Genomic DNA, 24,271 nt, shown 5'->3' with positions numbered 1-24,271 from the left:
ATGTGGAGTCACTGAGACAGAGGAGCTCGTATTAGTCCTGCTGTAGAATTCATTATAGACAGTTGGTGGAGCAGGAGCATGTGGAGTCACTGAGACAGAGGAGCTCGTATTAGTCCTGCTGTAGAATTCATTATAGACAGTTGGTGGAGCAGGAGCATGTGGAGTCACTGAGACAGAGGAGCTCGTATTAGTCCTGCTGTAGAATTCATTATAGACAGTTGGTGGAGCAGGAGCATGTGGAGTCACTGAGACAGAGGAGCATTCATTATAGTTGGTGGAGCAGGAGCATGTGGAGTCACTGAGACAGAGGAGCTCGTATTAGTCCTGCTGTAGAATTCATTATAGACAGTTGGTGGAGCAGGAGCATGTGGAGTCACTGAGACAGAGGAGCTCGTATTAGTCCTGCTGTAGAATTCATTATAGACAGTTGGTGGAGCAGGAGCATGTGGAGTCACTGAGACAGAGGAGCTCGTATTAGTCCTGCTGTAGAATTCATTATAGACAGTTGGTGGAGCAGGAGCATGTGGAGTCACTGAGACAGAGGAGCTCGTATTAGTCCTGCTGTAGAATTCATTATAGACAGTTGGTGGAGCAGGAGCATGTGGAGTCACTGAGACAGAGGAGCTCGTATTAGTCCTGCTGTAGAATTCATTATAGACAGTTGGTGGAGCAGGAGCATGTGGAGTCACTGAGACAGAGGAGCTCGTATTAGTCCTGCTGTAGAATTCATTATAGACAGTTGGTGGAGCAGGAGCATGTGGAGTCACTGAGACAGAGGAGCTCGTATTAGTCCTGCTGTAGAATTCATTATAGACAGTTGGTGGAGCAGGAGCATGTGGAGTCACTGAGACAGAGGAGCTCGTATTAGTCCTGCTGTAGAATTCATTATAGACAGTTGGTGGAGCAGGAGCATGTGGAGTCACTGAGACAGAGGAGCTCGTATTAGTCCTGCTGTAGAATTCATTATAGACAGTTGGTGGAGCAGGAGCATGTGGAGTCACGGAGACAGAGGAGCTCGTATTAGTCCTGCTGTAGAATTCATTATAGACAGTTGGTGGAGCAGGAGCATGTGGAGTCACGGAGACAGAGGAGCTCGTATTAGTCCTGCTGTAGAATTCATTATAGACAGTTGGTGGAGCAGGAGCATGTGGAGTCACTGAGACAGAGGAGCTCGTATTAGTCCTGCTGTAGAATTCATTATAGACAGTTGGTGGAGCAGGAGCATGTGGAGTCACTGAGACAGAGGAGCTCGTATTAGTCCTGCTGTAGAATTCATTATAGACAGTTGGTGGAGCAGGAGCATGTGGAGTCACTGAGACAGAGGAGCTCGTATTAGTCCTGCTGTAGAATTCATTATAGACAGTTGGTGGAGCAGGAGCATGTGGAGTCACTGAGACAGAGGAGCTCGTATTAGTCCTGCTGTAGAATTCATTATAGACAGTTGGTGGAGCAGGAGCATGTGGAGTCACTGAGACAGAGGAGCTCGTATTAGTCCTGCTGTAGAATTCATTATAGACAGTTGGTGGAGCAGGAGCATGTGGAGTCACTGAGACAGAGGAGCTCGTATTAGTCCTGCTGTAGAATTCATTATAGACAGTTGGTGGAGCAGGAGCATGTGGAGTCACTGAGACAGAGGAGCTCGTATTAGTCCTGCTGTAGAATTCATTATAGACAGTTGGTGGAGCAGGAGCATGTGGAGTCACTGAGACAGAGGAGCTCGTATTAGTCCTGCTGTAGAATTCATTATAGACAGTTGGTGGAGCAGGAGCATGTGGAGTCACGGAGACAGAGGAGCTCGTATTAGTCCTGCTGTAGAATTCATTATAGACAGTTGGTGGAGCAGGAGCATGTGGAGTCACGGAGACAGAGGAGCTCGTATTAGTCCTGCTGTAGAATTCATTATAGACAGTTGGTGGAGCAGGAGCATGTGGAGTCACGGAGACAGAGGAGCTCGTATTAGTCCTGCTGTAGAATTCATTATAGACAGTTGGTGGAGCAGGAGCATGTGGAGTCACTGAGACAGAGGAGCTCGTATTAGTCCTGCTGTAGAATTCATTATAGACAGTTGGTGGAGCAGGAGCATGTGGAGTCACTGAGACAGAGGAGCTCGTATTAGTCCTGCTGTAGAATTCATTATAGACAGTTGGTGGAGCAGGAGCATGTGGAGTCACGGAGACAGAGGAGCTCGTATTAGTCCTGCTGTAGAATTCATTATAGACAGTTGGTGGAGCAGGAGCATGTGGAGTCACTGAGACAGAGGATCTCGTATTAGTCCTGCTGTAGAATTCATTATAGACAGTTGGTGGAGCGGGAGCATGTGGAGTCACGGAGACAGAGGAGCTCGTATTAGTCCTGCTGTAGAATTCATTATAGACAGTTGGTGGAGCAGGAGCATGTGGAGTCACTGAGACAGAGGAGCTCGTATTAGTCCTGCTGTAGAATTCATTATAGACAGTTGGTGGAGCAGGAGCATGTGGAGTCACTGAGACAGAGGAGCTCGTATTAGTCCTGCTGTAGAATTCATTATAGACAGTTGGTGGAGCAGGAGCATGTGGAGTCACGGAGACAGAGGAGCTCGTATTAGTCCTGCTGTAGAATTCATTATAGACAGTTGGTGGAGCAGGAGCATGTGGAGTCACTGAGACAGAGGAGCTCGTATTAGTCCTGCTGTAGAATTCATTATAGACAGTTGGTGGAGCAGGAGCATGTGGAGTCACTGAGACAGAGGAGCTCGTATTAGTCCTGCTGTAGAATTCATTATAGACAGTTGGTGGAGCAGGAGCATGTGGAGTCACGGAGACAGAGGAGCTCGTATTAGTCCTGCTGTAGAATTCATTATAGACAGTTGGTGGAGCAGGAGCATGTGGAGTCACTGAGACAGAGGAGCTCGTATTAGTCCTGCTGTAGAATTCATTATAGACAGTTGGTGGAGCAGGAGCATGTGGAGTCACGGAGACAGAGGAGCTCGTATTAGTCCTGCTGTAGAATTCATTATAGACAGTTGGTGGAGCAGGAGCATGTGGAGTCACTGAGACAGAGGAGCTCGTATTAGTCCTGCTGTAGAATTCATTATAGACAGTTGGTGGAGCAGGAGCATGTGGAGTCACTGAGACAGAGGAGCTCGTATTAGTCCTGCTGTAGAATTCATTATAGACAGTTGGTGGAGCAGGAGCATGTGGAGTCACTGAGACAGAGGAGCTCGTATTAGTCCTGCTGTAGAATTCATTATAGACAGTTGGTGGAGCAGGAGCATGTGGAGTCACTGAGACAGAGGAGCTCGTATTAGTCCTGCTGTAGAATTCATTATAGACAGTTGGTGGAGCAGGAGCATGTGGAGTCACTGAGACAGAGGAGCTCGTATTAGTCCTGCTGTAGAATTCATTATAGACAGTTGGTGGAGCAGGAGCATGTGGAGTCACTGAGACAGAGGAGCTCGTATTAGTCCTGCTGTAGAATTCATTATAGACAGTTGGTGGAGCAGGAGCATGTGGAGTCACTGAGACAGAGGAGCTCGTATTAGTCCTGCTGTAGAATTCATTATAGACAGTTGGTGGAGCAGGAGCATGTGGAGTCACTGAGACAGAGGAGCTCGTATTAGTCCTGCTGTAGAATTCATTATAGACAGTTGGTGGAGCAGGAGCATGTGGAGTCACTGAGACAGAGGAGCTCGTATTAGTCCTGCTGTAGAATTCATTATAGACAGTTGGTGGAGCAGGAGCATGTGGAGTCACTGAGACAGAGGAGCTCGTATTAGTCCTGCTGTAGAATTCATTATAGACAGTTGGTGGAGCAGGAGCATGTGGAGTCACTGAGACAGAGGAGCTCGTATTAGTCCTGCTGTAGAATTCATTATAGACAGTTGGTGGAGCAGGAGCATGTGGAGTCACTGAGACAGAGGAGCTCGTATTAGTCCTGCTGTAGAATTCATTATAGACAGTTGGTGGAGCAGGAGCATGTGGAGTCACTGAGACAGAGGAGCTCGTATTAGTCCTGCTGTAGAATTCATTATAGACAGTTGGTGGAGCAGGAGCATGTGGAGTCACTGAGACAGAGGAGCTCGTATTAGTCCTGCTGTAGAATTCATTATAGACAGTTGGTGGAGCGGGAGCATGTGGAGTCACGGAGACAGAGGAGCTCGTATTAGTCCTGCTGTAGAATTCATTATAGACAGTTGGTGGAGCGGGAGCATGTGGAGTCACGGAGACAGAGGAGCTCGTATTAGTCCTGCTGTAGAATTCATTATAGACAGTTGGTGGAGCAGGAGCATGTGGAGTCACTGAGACAGAGGAGCTCGTATTAGTCCTGCTGTTCATTAGAATTCATTATAGACAGTTGGTGGAGCAGGAGCATGTGGAGTCACTGAGACAGAGGAGCTCGTATTAGTCCTGCTGTAGAATTCATTATAGACAGTTGGTGGAGCAGGAGCATGTGGAGTCACTGAGACAGAGGAGCTCGTATTAGTCCTGCTGTAGAATTCATTATAGACAGTTGGTGGAGCGGGAGCATGTGGAGTCACGGAGACAGAGGAGCTCGTATTAGTCCTGCTGTAGAATTCATTATAGACAGTTGGTGGAGCAGGAGCATGTGGAGTCACTGAGACAGAGGAGCTCGTATTAGTCCTGCTGTAGAATTCATTATAGACAGTTGGTGGAGCAGGAGCATGTGGAGTCACTGAGACAGAGGAGCTCGTATTAGTCCTGCTGTAGAATTCATTATAGACAGTTGGTGGAGCAGGAGCATGTGGAGTCACTGAGACAGAGGAGCTCGTATTAGTCCTGCTGTAGAATTCATTATAGACAGTTGGTGGAGCAGGAGCATGTGGAGTCACGGAGACAGAGGAGCTCGTATTAGTCCTGCTGTAGAATTCATTATAGACAGTTGGTGGAGCAGGAGCATGTGGAGTCACTGAGACAGAGGAGCTCGTATTAGTCCTGCTGTAGAATTCATTATAGACAGTTGGTGGAGCAGGAGCATGTGGAGTCACTGAGACAGAGGAGCTCGTATTAGTCCTGCTGTAGAATTCATTATAGACAGTTGGTGGAGCAGGAGCATGTGGAGTCACTGAGACAGAGGAGCTCGTATTAGTCCTGCTGTAGAATTCATTATAGACAGTTGGTGGAGCAGGAGCATGTGGAGTCACTGAGACAGAGGAGCTCGTATTAGTCCTGCTGTAGAATTCATTATAGACAGTTGGTGGAGCAGGAGCATGTGGAGTCACTGAGACAGAGGAGCTCGTATTAGTCCTGCTGTAGAATTCATTATAGACAGTTGGTGGAGCGGGAGCATGTGGAGTCACTGAGACAGAGGAGCTCGTATTAGTCCTGCTGTAGAATTCATTATAGACAGTTGGTGGAGCAGGAGCATGTGGAGTCACTGAGACAGAGGAGCTCGTATTAGTCCTGCTGTAGAATTCATTATAGACAGTTGGTGGAGCAGGAGCATGTGGAGTCACTGAGACAGAGGAGCTCGTATTAGTCCTGCTGTAGAATTCATTATAGACAGTTGGTGGAGCAGGAGCATGTGGAGTCACTGAGACAGAGGAGCTCGTATTAGTCCTGCTGTAGAATTCATTATAGACAGTTGGTGGAGCAGGAGCATGTGGAGTCACTGAGACAGAGGAGCTCGTATTAGTCCTGCTGTAGAATTCATTATAGACAGTTGGTGGAGCGGGAGCATGTGGAGTCACTGAGACAGAGGAGCTCGTATTAGTCCTGCTGTAGAATTCATTATAGACAGTTGGTGGAGCAGGAGCATGTGGAGTCACTGAGACAGAGGAGCTCGTATTAGTCCTGCTGTAGAATTCATTATAGACAGTTGGTGGAGCAGGAGCATGTGGAGTCACTGAGACAGAGGAGCTCGTATTAGTCCTGCTGTAGAATTCATTATAGACAGTTGGTGGAGCGGGAGCATGTGGAGTCACTGAGACAGAGGAGCTCGTATTAGTCCTGCTGTAGAATTCATTATAGACAGTTGGTGGAGCAGGAGCATGTGGAGTCACTGAGACAGAGGAGCTCGTATTAGTCCTGCTGTAGAATTCATTATAGACAGTTGGTGGAGCAGGAGCATGTGGAGTCACTGAGACAGAGGAGCTCGTATTAGTCCTGCTGTAGAATTCATTATAGACAGTTGGTGGAGCAGGAGCATGTGGAGTCACTGAGACAGAGGAGCTCGTATTAGTCCTGCTGTAGAATTCATTATAGACAGTTGGTGGAGCGGGAGCATGTGGAGTCACTGAGACAGAGGAGCTCGTATTAGTCCTGCTGTAGAATTCATTATAGACAGTTGGTGGAGCGGGAGCATGTGGAGTCACTGAGACAGAGGAGCTCGTATTAGTCCTGCTGTAGAATTCATTATAGACAGTTGGTGGAGCGGGAGCATGTGGAGTCACTGAGACAGAGGAGCTCGTATTAGTCCTGCTGTAGAATTCATTGCGGTCAGCAGGTCAAACAAATGATTAAAAACACTCTGAAAAAACGAATTATGACTCTCGAGCCAGTAAAAAGAGTCGTTCAGCTAGGGCTGGTCAAGATGAGTACTACAGTAATACTGGGATATGATGAGTACTACAGTAATACTGGGATATGATGAGTACTACAGTAATACTGGGATATGATGAGTACCACAATAATACTGGGATATGATGAGTACCACAGTAATAATACTGGGATATGATGAGTGCCACAGTAATGATATGATGAGTACCACAGTAATACTGGGATATGATGAGTACTACAGTCATACTGGGATATGATGAGTACTACAGTAATACTGGGATATGATGAGTACTACAGTAATAGTGGGATATGATGAGTACCACAGTAATGATATGATTACTACAGTAATACTGGGATATGATGAGTACTACAGTAATACTGGGATATGATGAGTACTACAGTAATACTGGGATATGATGAGTACCACAATAATACTGGGATATGATGAGTACCACAGTAATACTGGGATATGATGAGTACCACAGTAATGATATGATGAGTACCACAGTAATACTGGGATATGATGAGTACCACAGTAATGATGGGATATGATGAGTACTACAGTAATGATATGATGAGTACTACAGTAAAACTGGGATATGATGAGTACTACAGTAATACTGGGATATGATGAGTACCACAGTAATGATTTGATGAGTACTACAGTAATACTGGGATATGATGAGTACCACAGTAATACTGGGATATGATGAGTATCACAGTAATACTGGGATATGATGAGTACCACAGTAATGATATGATGAGTACCACAGTAATACTGGGATATGATGAGTACCACAGTAATGATGGGATATGATGAGTACTACAGTAATGATATGATGAGTACTACAGTAATACTGGGATATGATGAGTACTACAGTAATACTGGGATATGATGAGTACCACAGTAATGATTTGATGAGTACTACAGTAATACTGTGATATGATGAGTACCACAGTAATACTGGGATATGATGAGTACCACAGTAATACTGGGATATGATGAGTACTACAGTAATACTGGGATATGATGAGTACCACAGTAATGCCTCAGAGACAGGATTTATTGGAGTACTGTTCGTCACTACTGTAGTCTAGCGTACTGTTCATCACTACTGTAATCTAGCGTACTGTTCATCACTACTGTAATCTAGCATACTGTTCATCACTACTGTAATCTAGTCTACTGTTCATCACTACTGTAATCTAGCGTACTGTTCATCACTACTGTAATCTAGTCTACTGTTCATCACTACTGTAATCTAGTGTACTGTTCATCACTACTGTAATCTAGAGTACTGTTCATCACTACTGTAATCTAGTCTACTGTTCGTCACTACTGTAATCTAGCGTGCTGTTCGTCACTACTGTAGTCTAGTCTACTGTTCGTCACTACTGTAATCTAGCGTACTGTTCATCACTGCTGTAATCTAGTCTACTGTTCGTCACTACTATAGTCTAGCGTACTGTTTGTCACTACTGTAATCTAGCGTACTGTTCGTCACTACTGGAATCTAGCGTACTGTTCATCACTACTGTAATCTAGTCTACTGTTCGTCACTACTGTAATCTAGCGTACTGTTCGTCACTACTGTAGTCTAGTCTACTGCTCGTCACTACTGTAATCTAGCGTACTGTTCATCACTGCTGTAATCTAGTCTACTGTTCGTCACTACTGTAATCTAGCGTACTGCTCGTCACTACTGTAATCTAGCGTACTGTTCATCACTGCTGTAATCTAGTCTACTGTTCGTCACTACTGTAATCTAGCGTACTGTTCATCACTGCTGTAATCTAGTCTACTGTTCGTCACTACTATAGTCTAGCGTACTGTTTGTCACTACTGTAATCTAGCGTACTGTTCGTCACTACTGGAATCTAGCGTACTGTTCATCACTACTGTAATCTAGTCTACTGTTCGTCACTACTGTAATCTAGCGTACTGTTCGTCACTACTGTAGTCTAGTCTACTGCTCGTCACTACTGTAATCTAGCGTACTGTTCATCACTGCTGTAATCTAGTCTACTGTTCGTCACTACTGTAATCTAGCGTACTGCTCGTCACTACTGTAATCTAGCGTACTGTTCATCACTGCTGTAATCTAGTCTACTGTTCGTCACTACTGTAATCTAGCGTACTGTTCGTCACTACTGTAGTCTAACGTACTGTTCATCACTACTGTAATCTAGTCTACTGTTCGTCACTACTGTAGTCTAGCGTACTGTTAATCCCTGTTGGTTCTACTGTAACAGCTTCGCTGCTGTTTTATTTAACCAGCAGGAAGTGTTATTGAGGTCAGAAAATATTTTTTTCTAGGGCAGACCTAATACTGTTCTCTTTGTACTGTCCCAGGGGGACTCGTTGTGAACCTCAGCTCCCTCTTGGCTGCCATCCAACTCTACTCACATGTACACCTCTAGGCATGTTTCCATGGAGACGACAGGGGGAGCCGCTGATCAGACCCATGTTAATTAGTGACAATAGAACAGAACGGTTAATCTATTATTTTCCAGAGATTGCGTCGGCTTCGTGCATTGGCTGCTAGGACTTCCTTCTTTCTCTCTGTGAGTCTTCCTCTTCCTGTTTTCCTTGTGCATCCTGGGAGATACCAAGTTACAGCCCAGAGGATCCTGGAGAGTGGATATGAACATATGCACGTTTCTCCCTGTCAGGGGTTTTACCTAATGGCCTGGTGGTCAACAGAGATCAAAATCTAGATGTGAATTAGGGTTAGTTTACAGATTGACCGGGTGAAGGTTAGGGTTATAGATGTGAGTTAGTGTGAATTAGAGTAGGGTTAGCTCACAGGCTAACAGGCTACAGGGTGAAGGTTAGGGTTATAGATGTGAGTTAAATCAAATCAAATCAAATCAAATTTTATTTGTCACATACACATGGTTAGCAGATGTTAATGCGAGTGTAGCGAAATGCTTGTGCTTCTAGTTCCGACAATGCAGTAATAACAAGTAATCTAACTAACAATTCCAAAACTACTGTCTTGTACACAGTGTAAGGGGATAAAGAATATGTACATAAGGATATATGAATGAGTGATGGTACAGAGCAGCATAGGCAAGATACAGTAGATGGTATCGGGTACAGTATGTACAAATGAGATGAGTATGTAAACAAAGTGGCATAGTATAGTATAAAGTGGCTAGTGATACATGTATTACATAAGGATACCGTCGATGATATAGAGTACAGTATATACGTATGCGTATGAGATGAATAATGTAGGGTAAGTAACATTTATATAAGGTAGCATTGTTTAAAGTGGCTAGTGATATATTTACATAATTTCCCATCAATTCCCATTATTAAAGTGGCTGGAGTTGAGTCAGTGTCAGTGTGTTGGCAGCAGCCACTCAGTGTTAGTGGTGGCTGTTTAACAGTCTGATGGCCTTGAGATAGAAGCTGTTTTTCAGTCTCTCGGTCCCAGCTTTGATGCACCTGTACTGACCTCGCCTTCTGGATGATAGCGGGGTGAACAGGCAGTGGCTCGGGTGGTTGATGTCCTTGATGATCTTTATGGCCTTCCTGTGACATCGGGTGGTGTAGGTGTCCTGGAGGGCAGGTAGTTTGCCCCCGGTGATGCGTTGTGCAGACCTCACTACCCTCTGGAGAGCCTTATGGTTGAGGGCGGTGCAGTTGCCATACCAGGCGGTGATACAGCCCGCCAGGATGCTCTCGATTGTGCATCTGTAGAAGTTTGTGAGTGCTTTTGGTGACAAGCCGAATTTCTTCAGCCTCCTGAGGTTGAAGAGGCGCTGCTGCGCCTTCTTCACGATGCTGTCTGTGTGAGTGGACCAATTCAGTTTGTCTGTGATGTGTATGCCGAGGAACTTAAAACTTGCTACCCTCTCCACTACTGTTCCATCGATGTGGATAGGGGGGTGTTCCCTCTGCTGTTTCCTGAAGTCCACAATCATCTCCTTAGTTTTGTTGACGTTGAGTGTGAGGTTGTTTTCCTGACACCACACTCCGAGGGCCCTCACCTCCTCCCTGTAGGCCGTCTCATCGTTGTTGGTAATCAAGCCTACCACTGTTGTGTCGTCCGCAAACTTGATGATTGACTTGGAGGCGTGCATGGCCACGCAGTCGTGGGTGAACAGGGAGTACAGGAGAGGGCTCAGAACGCAACCTTGTGGGGCCCCAGTGTTGAGGATCAGCGGGGAGGAGATGTTGTTGCCTACCCTCACCACCTGGGGGCGGCCCGTCAGGAAGTCCAGTACCCAGTTGCACAGGGCGGGGTCGAGACCCAGGGTCTCGAGCTTGATGACGAGCTTGGAGGGTACTATGGTGTTGAATGCCGAGCTGTAGTCGATGAACAGCATTCTCACATAGGTATTCCTCTTGTCCAGATGGGTTAGGGCAGTGTGCAGTGTGGTTGAGATTGCATCGTCTGTGGACCTATTTGGGCGGTAAGCAAATTGGAGTGGGTCTAGGGTGTCAGGTAGGGTGGAGGTGATATGGTCCTTGACTAGTCTCTCAAAGCACTTCATGATGACGGATGTGAGTGCTACGGGGCGGTAGTCATTTAGCTCAGTTACCTTAGCTTTCTTGGGAACAGGAACAATGGTGGCCCTCTTGAAGCATGTGGGAACAGCAGACTGGTATAGGGATTGATTGAATATGTCCGTAAACACACCGGCCAGCTGGTCTGCGCATGCTCTGAGGGCGCGGCTGGGGATGCCATCTGGGCCTGCAGCCTTGCGAGGGTTAACACGTTTAAATGTCTTACTCACCTCGGCTGCAGTGAAGGAGAGACCGCATGTTTTCGTTGCAGCCCGTGTCAGTGGCACTGTATTGTCCTCAAAGCGGGCAAAAAAGTTATTTAGTCTGCCTGGGAGCAAGACATCCTGGTCCGTGACTGGGCTGGGTTTCTTCCTGTAGTCCGTGATTGACTGTAGACCCTGCCACATGCCTCTTGTGTCTGAGCCGTTGAATTGAGATTCTACTTTGTCTCTGTACTGGCGCTTAGCTTGTTTGATAGCCTTGCGGAGGGAATAGCTGCACTGTTTGTATTCGGTCATGTTACCAGACACCTTGCCCTGATTAAAAGCAGTGGTTCGCGCTTTCAGTTTCACACGAATGCTGCCATCAATCCACGGTTTCTGGTTAGGGAATGTTTTAATCGTTGCTATGGGAACGACATCTTCAACGCACGTTCTAATGAACTCGCACACCGAATCAGCGTATTCGTCAATGTTGTTATCTGACGCAATACGAAACATCTCCCAGTCCACGTGATGGAAGCAGTCTTGGAGTGTGGAGTCAGCTTGGTCGGACCAGCGTTGGACAGACCTCAGCGTGGGAGCCTCTTGTTTTAGTTTCTGTCTGTAGGCAGGGATCAACAAAATGGAGTCGTGGTCAGCTTTTCCGAAAGGGGGGCGGGGCAGGGCCTTATATGCGTCGCGGAAGTTAGAGTAACAATGGTCCAAGGTCTTAGTTAGTTAGTGTGAATTAGAGTAGGGTTAGCTCACAGGCTAACAGGCTACAGGGTGAAGGTTAGGGTTATAGATGTGAGTTAGAGTAGGGTTAGCTCACAGGCTAACAGGCTACAGGGTGAAGGTTAGGGTTATAGATGTGAGTTAGTGTGAATTAGAGTAGGGTTAGCTCACAGGCTAACAGGCTAACAGGCTACAGGGTGAAGGTTAGGGTTATAGATGTGAGTTAGTGTGAATTAGAGTAGGGTTAGCTCACAGGCTAACAGGCTACAGGGTGAAGGTTAGGGTTATAAATGTGAGTTAGTGTGAATTAGAGTTAGCTCACAGGCTAACAGGCCACAGGGTGAGGGTGAGGGTTAGGGTTATAGATGTCAGAGGTGTGAATCTATTACAGTTAACACTGATCTCTGGGGTTAAAGGTCAGGGCTGGAGGTTGGCCTGTTAGCTCTGTAGCGTATTAGCTAACCTTAACTCCTTTAGGCCTGTTAGCTCTGCAGCGTGTTAGCTAACCTTAACTCCTTTAGGCCTATTAGCCCTGTAGCGTGTTAGCTAACCATAACTCCTTTAGGCCTATTAGCCCTGTAGCGTGTTAGCTAACCATAACTCCTTTAGGGCTGTTAGCCCTGTAGTGTGTTAGTTAACCATAACTCCTGTAGGCCTGTTAGCTAACCATTACTCCTTTAGGCCTTAGCATGTTAACTAATCCTAACCATTTTTCAGTCCCAACCTGACAGGGTGGAACCACAGCAGGGCGTTCTCTTTCTCACAACATCTCTGAACATGCACTCAAATCCAGCTGTTATGACAGAAGTACTTGGATAACAGATCACACATATCCATGTCAGGCAGACTGAATGATGTCATTTGTCATTTGATCACCCAGATGCAGTAGTATATTTGTAGTGTATTTGAGGTTTAAAAGGGTTTATGAAGTTTTTTAATTCCACTTTTTCCCTGAAGAAAAATGTATCAACCTTTAGAAAAATGTCCAGAAAATTATAATCCACATAATAATTTCTTGTTGCTGCAAGATTATTTTCCTGCTGTAGCAAACTGGCTCAGATTAAGATCCGACATCTGTAGGTGGAGCCTGTATGCAGATAGTCCTCTGACATCATATGCTCTAAGAATGTCAGAATGTTGTGAGGTCATCGGGGGTTGTCATTTGTCTCTCTCTATCTCAATAATCCTGAGCAGGAATCACATGAAGGCTTCAGTAATATGACAGGCTCCGACTGTACCCAGCTTAGCTCTGTCCACTGTAACCAGCCTAGCTCTGTCCACTGTAACCAGCCTAGCTCTGTCCACTGTAACCTAGCTCTGTCCACTGTAACCAGCCTAGCTCTGTCCACTGTAACCAGCCTAGCTCTGTCCACTGTAACCCGCCTAGCTCTGTCCACTGTAACCAGTCTAGCTCTGTCCACTGTAACCAGCCTAGCTCTGTCCACTAACCAGCCTAGCACTGTCCACTGTAACCAGCCTAGCTCTGTCCACTGTAACCCGCCTAGCTCTGTCCACTATAACCAGTCTAGCTCTGTCCACTGTAACCAGCCTAGCTCTGTCCACTGTAACCAGCCTAGCTCTGTCCACTGTAACCAGCCTAGCTCTGTCCACTGTAACCAGTATAGCTCTGTCCACTGTAACCAGCCTAGCTCTGTCCACTGTAACAGTTTAGCTCTGTCCACTGTAACATCTTAGCTCCGTCCACTGTAACCTAGCTCTGTCCACTGTAACCAGCCTAGCTCTGTCCACTGTAACTTAGCTCTGTCCACTGTAACATAGCTCTGTCCACTGTAACCAGTATAGCTCTGTCTACTGTAACCAGCCTAGCTCTGTCCACTAACCAGCCTAGCACTGTCCACTGTAACCAGCCTAGCTCTGTCCACTGTAACCAGCCTAGCTCTGTCCACTGTAACCAGCCTAGCTCTGTCCACTGTAACCAGTATAGCTCTGTCCACTGTAACCAGCCTAGCTCTGTCCACTGTAACCAGTATAGCTCTGTCTACTGTAACCAGCCTAGCTCTGTCCACTGTAACCAGTCTAGCTCTGTCCACTGTAACCAGCCTAGCTCTGTCCACTGTAACCAGCCTAGCTCTGTACACTAACCAGCCTAGCACTGTCCACTGTAACCAGCCTAGCTCTGTCCACTGTAACCAGCCTAGCTCTGTCCACTGTAACCAGCCTAGCTCTGTCCACTGTAACCAGCCTAGCTCTGTCCACTGTAACCAGTATAGCTCTGTCTACTGTAACCAGCCTAGCTCTGTCCACTGTAACCAGCCTAGCTCTGTCCACTGTAACCAGCCTAGCTCTGTCCACTAACCAGCCTAGCACTGTCCACTGTAACCAGCCTAGCTCTGTCCACTGTAACCAGCCTAGCTCTGTCCACTGTAACCAGCCTAGCTCTGTCCACTGTAACCTAGCTCTGTCCACTGTAACCAGTCTAGCTCTGTCCACTGTAACCTAGCTCTGTCCACTGTAACCCAGCTCTGTCCACTGTAAACTAGCTCTGTCCACTGTAACCTAGCTCTGTCCACTGTAACCAGCCTAGCTCTGTCCGCTGTACCCTAGCTCTGTCCACTGTAACCAGCCTAGCTCTGTGCACTGTAACCAGCCTAGCTCTGTCTACTGTAACCAGCCTAGCTCTGTCCACTGTAACCAGCCTAGCTCTGTCCACTGTACCCTAGCTCTGTCCACTGTAACCGGCCTAGCTCTGTCCACTGTAACCTAGCTCTGTCCACTGTAACCTAGCTCTGTCCACTGTAACCAGCCTAGCACTGTCTACTGTAACCAGCCTAGCTCTGTCCACTGTAACCAGCCTAGCTCTGTCCACTGTAACCTAGCGCTGGATGTATCCAAAGTGGAAGGACTATTGTGCATGACATGGTGGATGGTTGCAGGCAGGTGTGTTATTTGTTTGAAGGAGAAGCATGGGCACCTCAGTTGGCCCTTTGGCATGTCTATTCCTCATGCTCTCCACGGAGGTGTAGACGATTAGTATCGCCATGAGATCCTGGTATGGTGCAGCTACATCACCCATGAGGTCCTGTCATGGTGCCAGCTACATCACCCATGAGGTCCTGTCATGGTGCCAGCTACATCACCCATGAGGTCCTGGCATGGTGCCAGCTACATCACTCTGAACCTGCCTGTGTCCTCCTGACTCCAGAAGCTATAGCTATGGCCTCTAAAGGGGTTTTCACAATACTGAGCCTGCTGTGAGGTGTCCTGAAGGTCTACTACACCTGTTATGAGGTGTCCTGAAGGCCTACTACACCTGCGGTGAGGTGTCCTGAAGGTCTACTACACCTGATGTGAGGTGTCCTGAAGGCCTACTACACCTGTTGTGAGGTGTCCTGAAGGCCTACTACACCTGTTGTGAGGTGTCCTGAAGGCCTACTACACCTGTTGTGGGGTGTCCTGAAGGCCTACTACACCTGTTGTGGGGTGTCCTGAAGGCCTACTACACCTGATGTGAGGTGTCCTGAAGGACTACTACACCTGTTGTGAGGTGTCCTGAAGGCCTACTACACCTGTTGTGAGGTGTCCTGAAGGCCTACTACACCTGTTGTGGGGTGTCCTGAAGGCCTACTACACCTGTTGTGGGGTGTCCTGAAGGCCTACTACACCTGATGTGAGGTGTCCTGAAGGACTACTACACCTGTTGTGAGGTGTCCTGAAGGCCTACTACACCTGTTGTGAGGTGTCCTGAAGGCCTACTACACCTGATGTGAGGTGTCTTACTACACCTGCTGTGAGGTGTCCTGAAGGCCTACTACACCTGCTGTGAGGTGTCCTGAAGGCCTACTACACCTGTTGTGAGGTGTCCTGAAGGCCTACTACACCTGATGTGAGGTGTCCTGTAGTCTTAAGTAGAGATAACTAACCAGAGGAAAGCTAACCTAAGTGAGCCTTACTGTATGCCTATGCCTGCTGTGAAGTCAATGTCCTGTAATCTCTGTGTTTCAGGGGTTGTACCAGCTGCAGTAAAACCAACTACCTGTTGTGTCTCTGTGTTTCAGGTGATGTACCTGCTGCAGTAAAACTAACTACCTGTTGTGTCTCTGTGTTTCAGGTGATGTACCTGCAGTAGTAAAACTAACTACCTGTTGTGTCTCTGTGTTTCAGGTGATGTACCTGCAGCAGTAAACCTGTTGTGTCTCTGTGTTTCAGGTGATGTACCTGCAGCAGTAAAACTAACTAGTCTCTCTTAAGTAGAGATAACTAACCAGAGGAAAGCTAACCTAAGTGAGCCTTACTGTATGCCTATGCCTGCTGTGAAGTCAATGTCCTGTAATCTCTGTGTTTCAGGGGTTGTACCTGCTGCAGTAAAACAAACTACCTGTTGTGTCTCTGTGTTTCAGGTGATGTACCTGCTGCAGTAAAACTAACTACCTGTTGTGTCTCTGTGTTTCAGGTGATGTACCTGCTGCAGTAAAACTAACTACCTGTTGTGTCTCTGTGTTTCAGGTGATGTACCTGCAGCAGTAAACCTGTTGTGTCTCTGTGTTTCAGGTGATGTACCTGCAGCAGGGGGAGCTGAGCAGAGACAAGGTGTTTCCTATGCACCCCACCAGTATTAATGGAGTAGAGGACATGTCTACTCTGGCAGAACTACATGAAGCTGCCATCATGTACAACCTTTACCTGCGCTACCAGAAGGACTGCATCTATGTAAGATACTGTTATAGTCCAACCCTCCCAGACAGACATTATCTATGTAAGACAGTGTTATAGTCCAACCCTCCCAGACAGGCATTATCTATGTAAGACAGTGTTATAGTCCAACCCTCCCAGACAGACATTATCTATTATCTATGTAAGACAGTGTTATAGTCCAACCCTCCCAGACAGACATTATCTATGTAAGATACTGTTATAGTCCAACCCTCCCAGACAGACATTATCTATGTAAGACAGTGTTATAGTCCAACCCTCCCAGACAGACATTATCTATGTAAGACAGTGTTATAGTCCAACCCTCCCAGACAGACATTATCTATGTAAGACAGTGTTATAGTCCAACCCTCCCAGACAGACATTATCTATGTAAGCCAGTGTTATAGTCCAACCCTCCCAGACAGGCATTATCTATGTAAGACAGTGTTATAGTCCAACCCTCCCAAACAGACATTATCTATGTAAGACAGTGTTATAGTCCAACCCTCCCAGACAGACATTATCTATTATCTATGTAAGACAGTGTTATAGTCCAACCCTCCCAGACAGACATTATCTATGTAAGATACTGTTATAGTCCAACCCTCCCAGACAGACATTATCTATGTAAGACAGTGTTATAGTCCAACCCTCCCAGACAGACATTATCTATGTAAGACAGTGTTATAGTCCAACCCTCCCAGACATACATTATCTATGTAAGACAGTGTTATAGTCCAACCCTCCCAGACAGACATTATCTATGTAAGCCAGTGTTATAGTCCAACCCTCCCAGACAGGCATTATCTATGTAAGACAGTGTTATAGTCCAACCCTCCCAGACAGACATTATCTATGTAAGACAGTGTTATAGTCCAACCCTCCCAGACAGACATTATCTATGTAAGACAGTGTTATAGTCCAACCCTCCCAGACAGGCATTATCTATGTAAGACAGTGTTATAGTCCAACCCTCCCAGACAGACATTATCTATGTAAGACAGTGTTATAGTCCAACCCCCCCAGACAGCATTATCTATGTAAGACAGTGTTATAGTCCAACCCTCCCAGACAGACATTATCTATGTAAGATACTGTTATAGTCCAACCCTCCCAGACAGACATTATCTATGTAAGACAGTGTTATAGTCCAACCCTCCCAGACAGACATTATCTATGTAAGACAGTGTTATAGTTCAACCCTCCCAGACAGGCATTATCTATGTAAGACAGTGTTATAGTCCAACCCTCCCAGACAGACATTATCTATTATCTATGTAAGACAGTGTTATAGTCCAACCCTCCCAGACAGACATTATCTATGTAAGATACTGTTATAGTCCAACCCTCCCAGACAGACATTATCTATGTAAGACAGTGTTATAGTCCAACCCTCCCAGACAGACATTATCTATGTAAGACAGTGTTATAGTCCAACCCTCCCAGACAGACATTATCTATGTAAGACAGTGTTATAGTCCAACCCTCCCAGACAGACATTATCTATGTAAGCCAGTGTTATAGTCCAACCCTCCCAGACAGGCATTATCTATGTAAGACAGTGTTATAGTCCAACCCTCCCAAACAGACATTATCTATGTAAGACAGTGTTATAGTCCAACCCTCCCAGACAGACATTATCTATTATCTATGTAAGACAGTGTTATAGTCCAACCCTCCCAGACAGACATTATCTATGTAAGATACTGTTATAGTCCAACCCTCCCAGACAGACATTATCTATGTAAGACAGTGTTATAGTCCAACCCTCCCAGACAGACATTATCTATGTAAGACAGTGTTATAGTCCAACCCTCCCAGACATACATTATCTATGTAAGACAGTGTTATAGTCCAACCCTCCCAGACAGACATTATCTATGTAAGCCAGTGTTATAGTCCAACCCTCCCAGACAGGCATTATCTATGTAAGACAGTGTTATAGTCCAACCCTCCCAGACAGACATTATCTATGTAAGACAGTGTTATAGTCCAACCCTCCCAGACAGACATTATCTATGTAAGACAGTGTTATAGTCCAACCCTCCCAGACAGGCATTATCTATGTAAGACAGTGTTATAGTCCAACCCTCCCAGACAGACATTATCTATTATCTATGTAAGACAGTGTTATAGTCCAACCCTCCCAGACAGACATTATCTATGTAAGATACTGTTATAGTCCAACCCTCCCAGACAGACATTATCTATGTAAGACAGTGTTATAGTCCAACCCTCCCAGACAGACATTATCTATGTAAGACAGTGTTATAGTCCAACCCCCCCAGACAGCATTATCTATGTAAGACAGTGTTATAGTCCAACCCTCCCAGACAGACATTATCTATGTAAGATACTGTTATAGTCCAACCCTCCCAGACAGACATTATCTATGTAAGACAGTGTTATAGTCCAACCCTCCCAGACAGACATTATCTATGTAAGACAGTGTTATAGTTCAACCCTCCCAGACAGACATTATATATTATCTATGTAAGACAGTGTTATAGTCCAACCCTCCCAGACAGACATTATCTATTATCTATGTAAGTAGACCATAGTAGGACTGGTCTACCTCCCCTTGGGGAACCGGGCCCTGGACCATAGTAGGACTGCTCTACCTCCCCTTGGGGAACCGGGCCCTGGACCATAGTAGGACTGCTCTACCTCCCCTTGGGGAACCGGGCCCTGGACCGTAGTAGGACTGCTCTAGCTCCCCTTGGGGAACCGGGCCCTGGACCGTAGTAGGACTGCTCTACCTCCCTTTGGGGAACCGGGCCCTGGACCATAGTAGGACTGCTCTACCTCCCCTTGGGGAACCGGGCCCTGGACCGTAGTAGGACTGCTCTACCTCCCCTTGGAAAACCGGGCCCTGGACCATATTAGGACTGCTCTACCTCCCCTTGGGGAACCGGGCCCTGGACCATAGTAGGACTGCTCTACCTCCCCTTGGGGAACCGGGCCCTGGACCATAGTAGGACTGGTCAACCTCCCCTTGGGGAACCGGGCCCTGGACCATAGTAGGACTGGTCTACCTCCCTTTGGGGAACCGGGCCCTGGACCGTAGTAGGACTGGTCTACCTGCCCTTGGGGAACCGGGCCCTGGACCATAGTAGGACTGCTCTACCTCCCCTTGGGGAACCGGGCCCTGGACCATAGTAGGACTGCTCTACCTCCCCTTGGGGAACCGGGCCCTGGACCATAGTAGGACTGGTCTACCTCCCCTTGGGGAAACGGGCTCTGGACCATAGTAGGACTGGTCTACCTCCCCTTGGGGAACCGGGCCCTGGACCATAGTAGGACTGGTCTTACCTCCCCTTGGGGAACCGGGCCCTGGACCGTAGTAGGACTGGTCTACCTCCCCTTGGGGAACCGGGCCCTGGACCATAGTAGGACTGCTCTAGCTCCCCTTGGGGAACCGGGCCCTGGACCATAGTAGGACTGCTCTACCTCCCCTTGGGGAACCGGGCCCTGGACCATAGTAGGACTGCTCTACCTCCCCTTGGGGAACCGGGCCCTGCACCGTAGTAGGACTGCTCTAGCTCCCCTTGGGGAACCGGGCCCTGGACCGTAGTAGGACTGCTCTACCTCCCCTTGGGGAACCGGGCACTGAACCATAGTAGGACTGCACCACCTCCCTTTGGGGAACCGGGCCCTGGACCATAGTAGGACTGCTCTACCTCCCCTTTGGGAACCGGGCCCTGGACCGTAGTAGGACTGCTCTACCTCCCCTTGGAAAACCGGGCCCTGGACCATAGTAGGACTGCTCTACCTCCCCTTGGGGAACCGGGCCCTGCACCATAGTAGGACTGGTCTACCTCCCCTTGGGGAACCGGGCCCTGGACCATAGTAGGACTGGTCTACCTCCCCTTGGGGAACCGGGCCCTGGACCGTAGTAGGACTGGTCTACCTGCCCTTGGGGAACCGGGCCCTGGACCATAGTAGGACTGGTCTACCTCCCCTTGGGGAACCGGGCCCTGGACCATAGTAGGACTGCTCTACCTCCCCTTGGGGAACCGGGCCCTGGACCATAGTAGGACTGGTCTACCTCCCCTTGGGGAACCGGGCCCTGGACCATAGTAGGACTGGTCTACCTCCCCTTGGGGAACCGGGCCCTGGACCATAGTAGGACTGGTCTACCTCCCCTTGGGGAACCGGGCCCTGGACCATAGTAGGACTGCTCTACCTCCCCTTGGGGAACCGGGCCCTGGACCATAGTAGGACTGCTCTACCTCCCCTTGGGGAACCGGGCCCTGGACCGTAGTAGGACTGCTCTAGCTCCCCTTGGGGAACCGGGCCCTGGACCGTAGTATGACTGCTCTACCTCCCCTTGGGGAACCGGGCACTGAACCATAGTAGGACTGCACCACCTCCCTTTGGGGAACCGGGCCCTGGACCATAGTAGGACTGCTCTACCTCCCCTTGGGGAACCGGGCCCTGGACCGTAGTAGGACTGCTCTACCTCCCCTTGGAAAACCGGGCTCTGGACCATAGTAGGACTGCTCTACCTCCCCTTGGGGAAACGGGCTCTGGACCATAGTAGGACTGGTCTACCTCCCCTTGGGGAACCGGGCCCTGGACCATAGTAGGACTGGTCTACCTCCCCTTGGGGAACCGGGCCCTGGACCGTAGTAGGACTGGTCTACCTCCCCTTGGGGAACCGGGCCCTGGACCATAGTAGGACTGCTCTAGCTCCCCTTGGGGAACCGGGCCCTGGACCATAGTAGGACTGCTCTACCTCCCCTTGGGGAACCGGGCCCTGGACCATAGTAGGACTGCTCTACCTCCCCTTGGGGAACCGGGCCCTGCACCGTAGTAGGACTGCTCTAGCTCCCCTTGGGGAACCGGGCCCTGGACCGTAGTAGGACTGCTCTACCTCCCCTTGGGGAACCGGGCACTGAACCATAGTAGGACTGCACCACCTCCCTTTGGGGAACCGGGCCCTGGACCATAGTAGGACTGCTCTACCTCCCCTTGGGGAACCGGGCCCTGGACCGTAGTAGGACTGCTCTACCTCCCCTTGGAAAACCGGGCCCTGGACCATAGTAGGACTGCTCTACCTCCCCTTGGGGAACCGGGCCCTGCACCATAGTAGGACTGATCTACCTCCCCTTGGGGAACCGGGCCCTGGACCATAGTAGGACTAGTCTACCTCCCCTTGGGGAACCGGGCCCTGGACCATAGTAGGACTGCTCTACCTCCCCTTGGGGAACCGGGCCCTGGACCATAGTAGGACTGCTCTTCCTCCCCTTGGGGAACCGGGCCCTGGACCATAATAGGACTGCTCTACCTCCCCTTGGGGAACCGGGCCCTGGACCATAGTAGGACTGCTCTACCTCCCCTTGGGGAACCGGGCCCTGGACCGTAGCAGGACTGGTCTACTTCCCCTTGGGGAACCGGGCCCTGGACCATAGTAGGACTGGTCTACCTCCCCTTGGGGAACCGGGCCCTGGACCATAGTAGGACTGCTCTACCTCCCCTTGGGGAACCGGGCCCTGGACCATAGTAGGACTGCTCTTCCTCCCCTTGGGGAACCGGGCCCTGGACCATAGTATGACTGCTCTACCTCCCCTTGGGGAACGGGGCCCTGGACCATAGTAGGACTGGTCTACCTCCCCTTGGGGAACCCGGGCCCTGGACAATAGTAGGACTGCTCTACCTCCCCTTGGGGAACCGGGCCCTGGACCATAGTAGGACTGCTCTACCTCCCCTTGGAGAACCGGGCCCTGGACCATAGTAGGACTGCTCTACCTCCCTTTGAGGAACCGGGCCCTGAACCATAGTAGGACTGCTCTAGCTCCCCTTGGGGAACCGGGCCCTGGACCATAGTAGGACTGGTCTACCTCCCCTTGGGGAACCGGGCCCTGGACCGTAGTAGGACTGGTCTACCTCCCCTTGGAGAACCGGGCCCTGGACCGTAGTAGGACTGGTCTACCTCCCCTTGGGGAACCGGGCCCTGGACCGTAGTAGGACTGGTCTACCTCCCCTTGGGGAACCGGGCCCTGGACCGTAGTAGGACTGGTCTACCTCCCCTTGGGGAACCGGGCCCTGGACCGTAGTAGGACTGGTCTACCTCCCCTTGGGGAACCGGGCCCTGGACCGTAGTAGGACTGGTCTACCTCCCCTTGGGGAACCGGGCCCTGGACCATAGTAGGACTGGTCTACCCCCCCTTGGGGAACCGGGCCCTGGACCATAGTAGGACTGGTCTACCTCCCCTTGGGGAACCGGGCCCTGGACCATAGTAGGACTGGTCTACCTCCCCTTGGGGAACCGGGCCCTGGACCATAGTAGAACTGGTCTACCTCCCCTTGGAGAACCGGGCCCTGGACCGTAGTAGGACTGCTCTACCTCCCCTTGGGGAACCGGGCCCTGAACCATAGTAGGACTACTCTACCTCCCCTTGAAAAATCATTTCAATATCCAATATCTTTTGGTTTTACAAAACTGTGTTTAAATGTAACTTTCACTAGGTCGAGACTAAAGCGTCCCCCAGGTTCAGCCAGGTCAAAGTGCACAGGACAATTATCACTCAATCAAATGTATTTATAAAGCCTCTTTTACATAAGCAGATGTCACAAAGTGCTTATACAGAAACCCAACCTAAAACCCCAAACAGCAAGCAATGCAAGTGTTCATTACTGAACAGCCACACAATCATGGACATCTTCCAACAGAACGATGCTCATCCTAATCTCATCATCTAGGCTTTAAATTGGCTACCCAAACTCCTTGCTCTGGCCAAACGCTACGCCACACCTGTGGACTTTACTGAGTAATGAGTCTGGATCTGAGTACCTCCCCAACGATTTGTAGAATGCAAACACATTCTAACCATTCTGATTAGTCCCCCCAAAAAACGATGGTTTGGGCCAGAGCCAGAACACGCAGCGTAAAGCAGCGTTTTGAACAACTGTCGTTGGTGTTGATATTGGTTAGAGGTTAGAGATGATCCACTCGCTGATGACTTTTTAAAACACCCCTCATTTTAAGGGATCGGTGTCCCGTCCACGGGACTGTTGAGCTAACGTAGGCTAATGCTATTAGCATGAGGTTGTAAGTAACAATAACATTTCCCAGGACATAGACATATCTGATATTGGCAGAAAGCTTAACTTCTTGTTAATCTAACTGCACTGCTCAATTTACAGTAGCTATTACAGTGAAATAATACCATGCTATTGTTTGAGGAGAGTGCACAGTTATGAACATGAAAAGTTATTAATAAAATAATTAGGCTCATTTGGGCAGTCTTGACACAACATTTTGAATGGTTCATTGGATCATAAAGGTGAAATACATTTGTAAAAAAATCAGTCTAAAACTTTGCACATACATATATACACATACACTGCTGCCATCTAGTGGCCACAATCTAAATAGCACCTGGGCTGGAATAATACATTATGGCCTTTCTCTTGCATTTCAAAGATGATGGTACAAAATAAATCCAAAAGAACAGTTGGTTTTGTCTTTGTATTATCTTTTTCCAGATCTATTGTGTTATATTCTCCTACATTCCTTTTACATTTCCATAAACTTTAGTGTTTCCTTTCAAATGGTACCAAGAATATGCATGTCCTTGTTCCAGGGCCTGAGCTACAGGCAGTTAGATTTAGGAGAACATTTAAAAAAAGGGGCGGATCCTTAAGAGGTTTTAACGTCACCACAA

The 24,271-nt window shown here is 48.3% G+C and overlaps 1 protein-coding gene across 1 annotated transcript in view; it reads left to right on the top strand.

The window, feature by feature from the left end:
* Positions 1-24,271, top strand: part of LOC139405547 (unconventional myosin-X-like) — a 252,096-nt gene that overhangs the window by 88,082 nt on the left and 139,743 nt on the right. Inside the window, exon 3 of the mRNA XM_071147963.1 lies at positions 16,458-16,616. Coding sequence (XP_071004064.1) covers positions 16,458-16,616 — 159 coding nt within the window. The remainder of the gene's footprint in view (positions 1-16,457; positions 16,617-24,271) is intronic.

This window comes from Oncorhynchus clarkii, chromosome 3 (assembly GCF_045791955.1).
Source record: "Oncorhynchus clarkii lewisi isolate Uvic-CL-2024 chromosome 3, UVic_Ocla_1.0, whole genome shotgun sequence".
NCBI classification, from domain to species: domain Eukaryota; kingdom Metazoa; phylum Chordata; class Actinopteri; order Salmoniformes; family Salmonidae; genus Oncorhynchus; species Oncorhynchus clarkii.
This window is presented reverse-complemented; position numbering and strand designations above follow the sequence as displayed.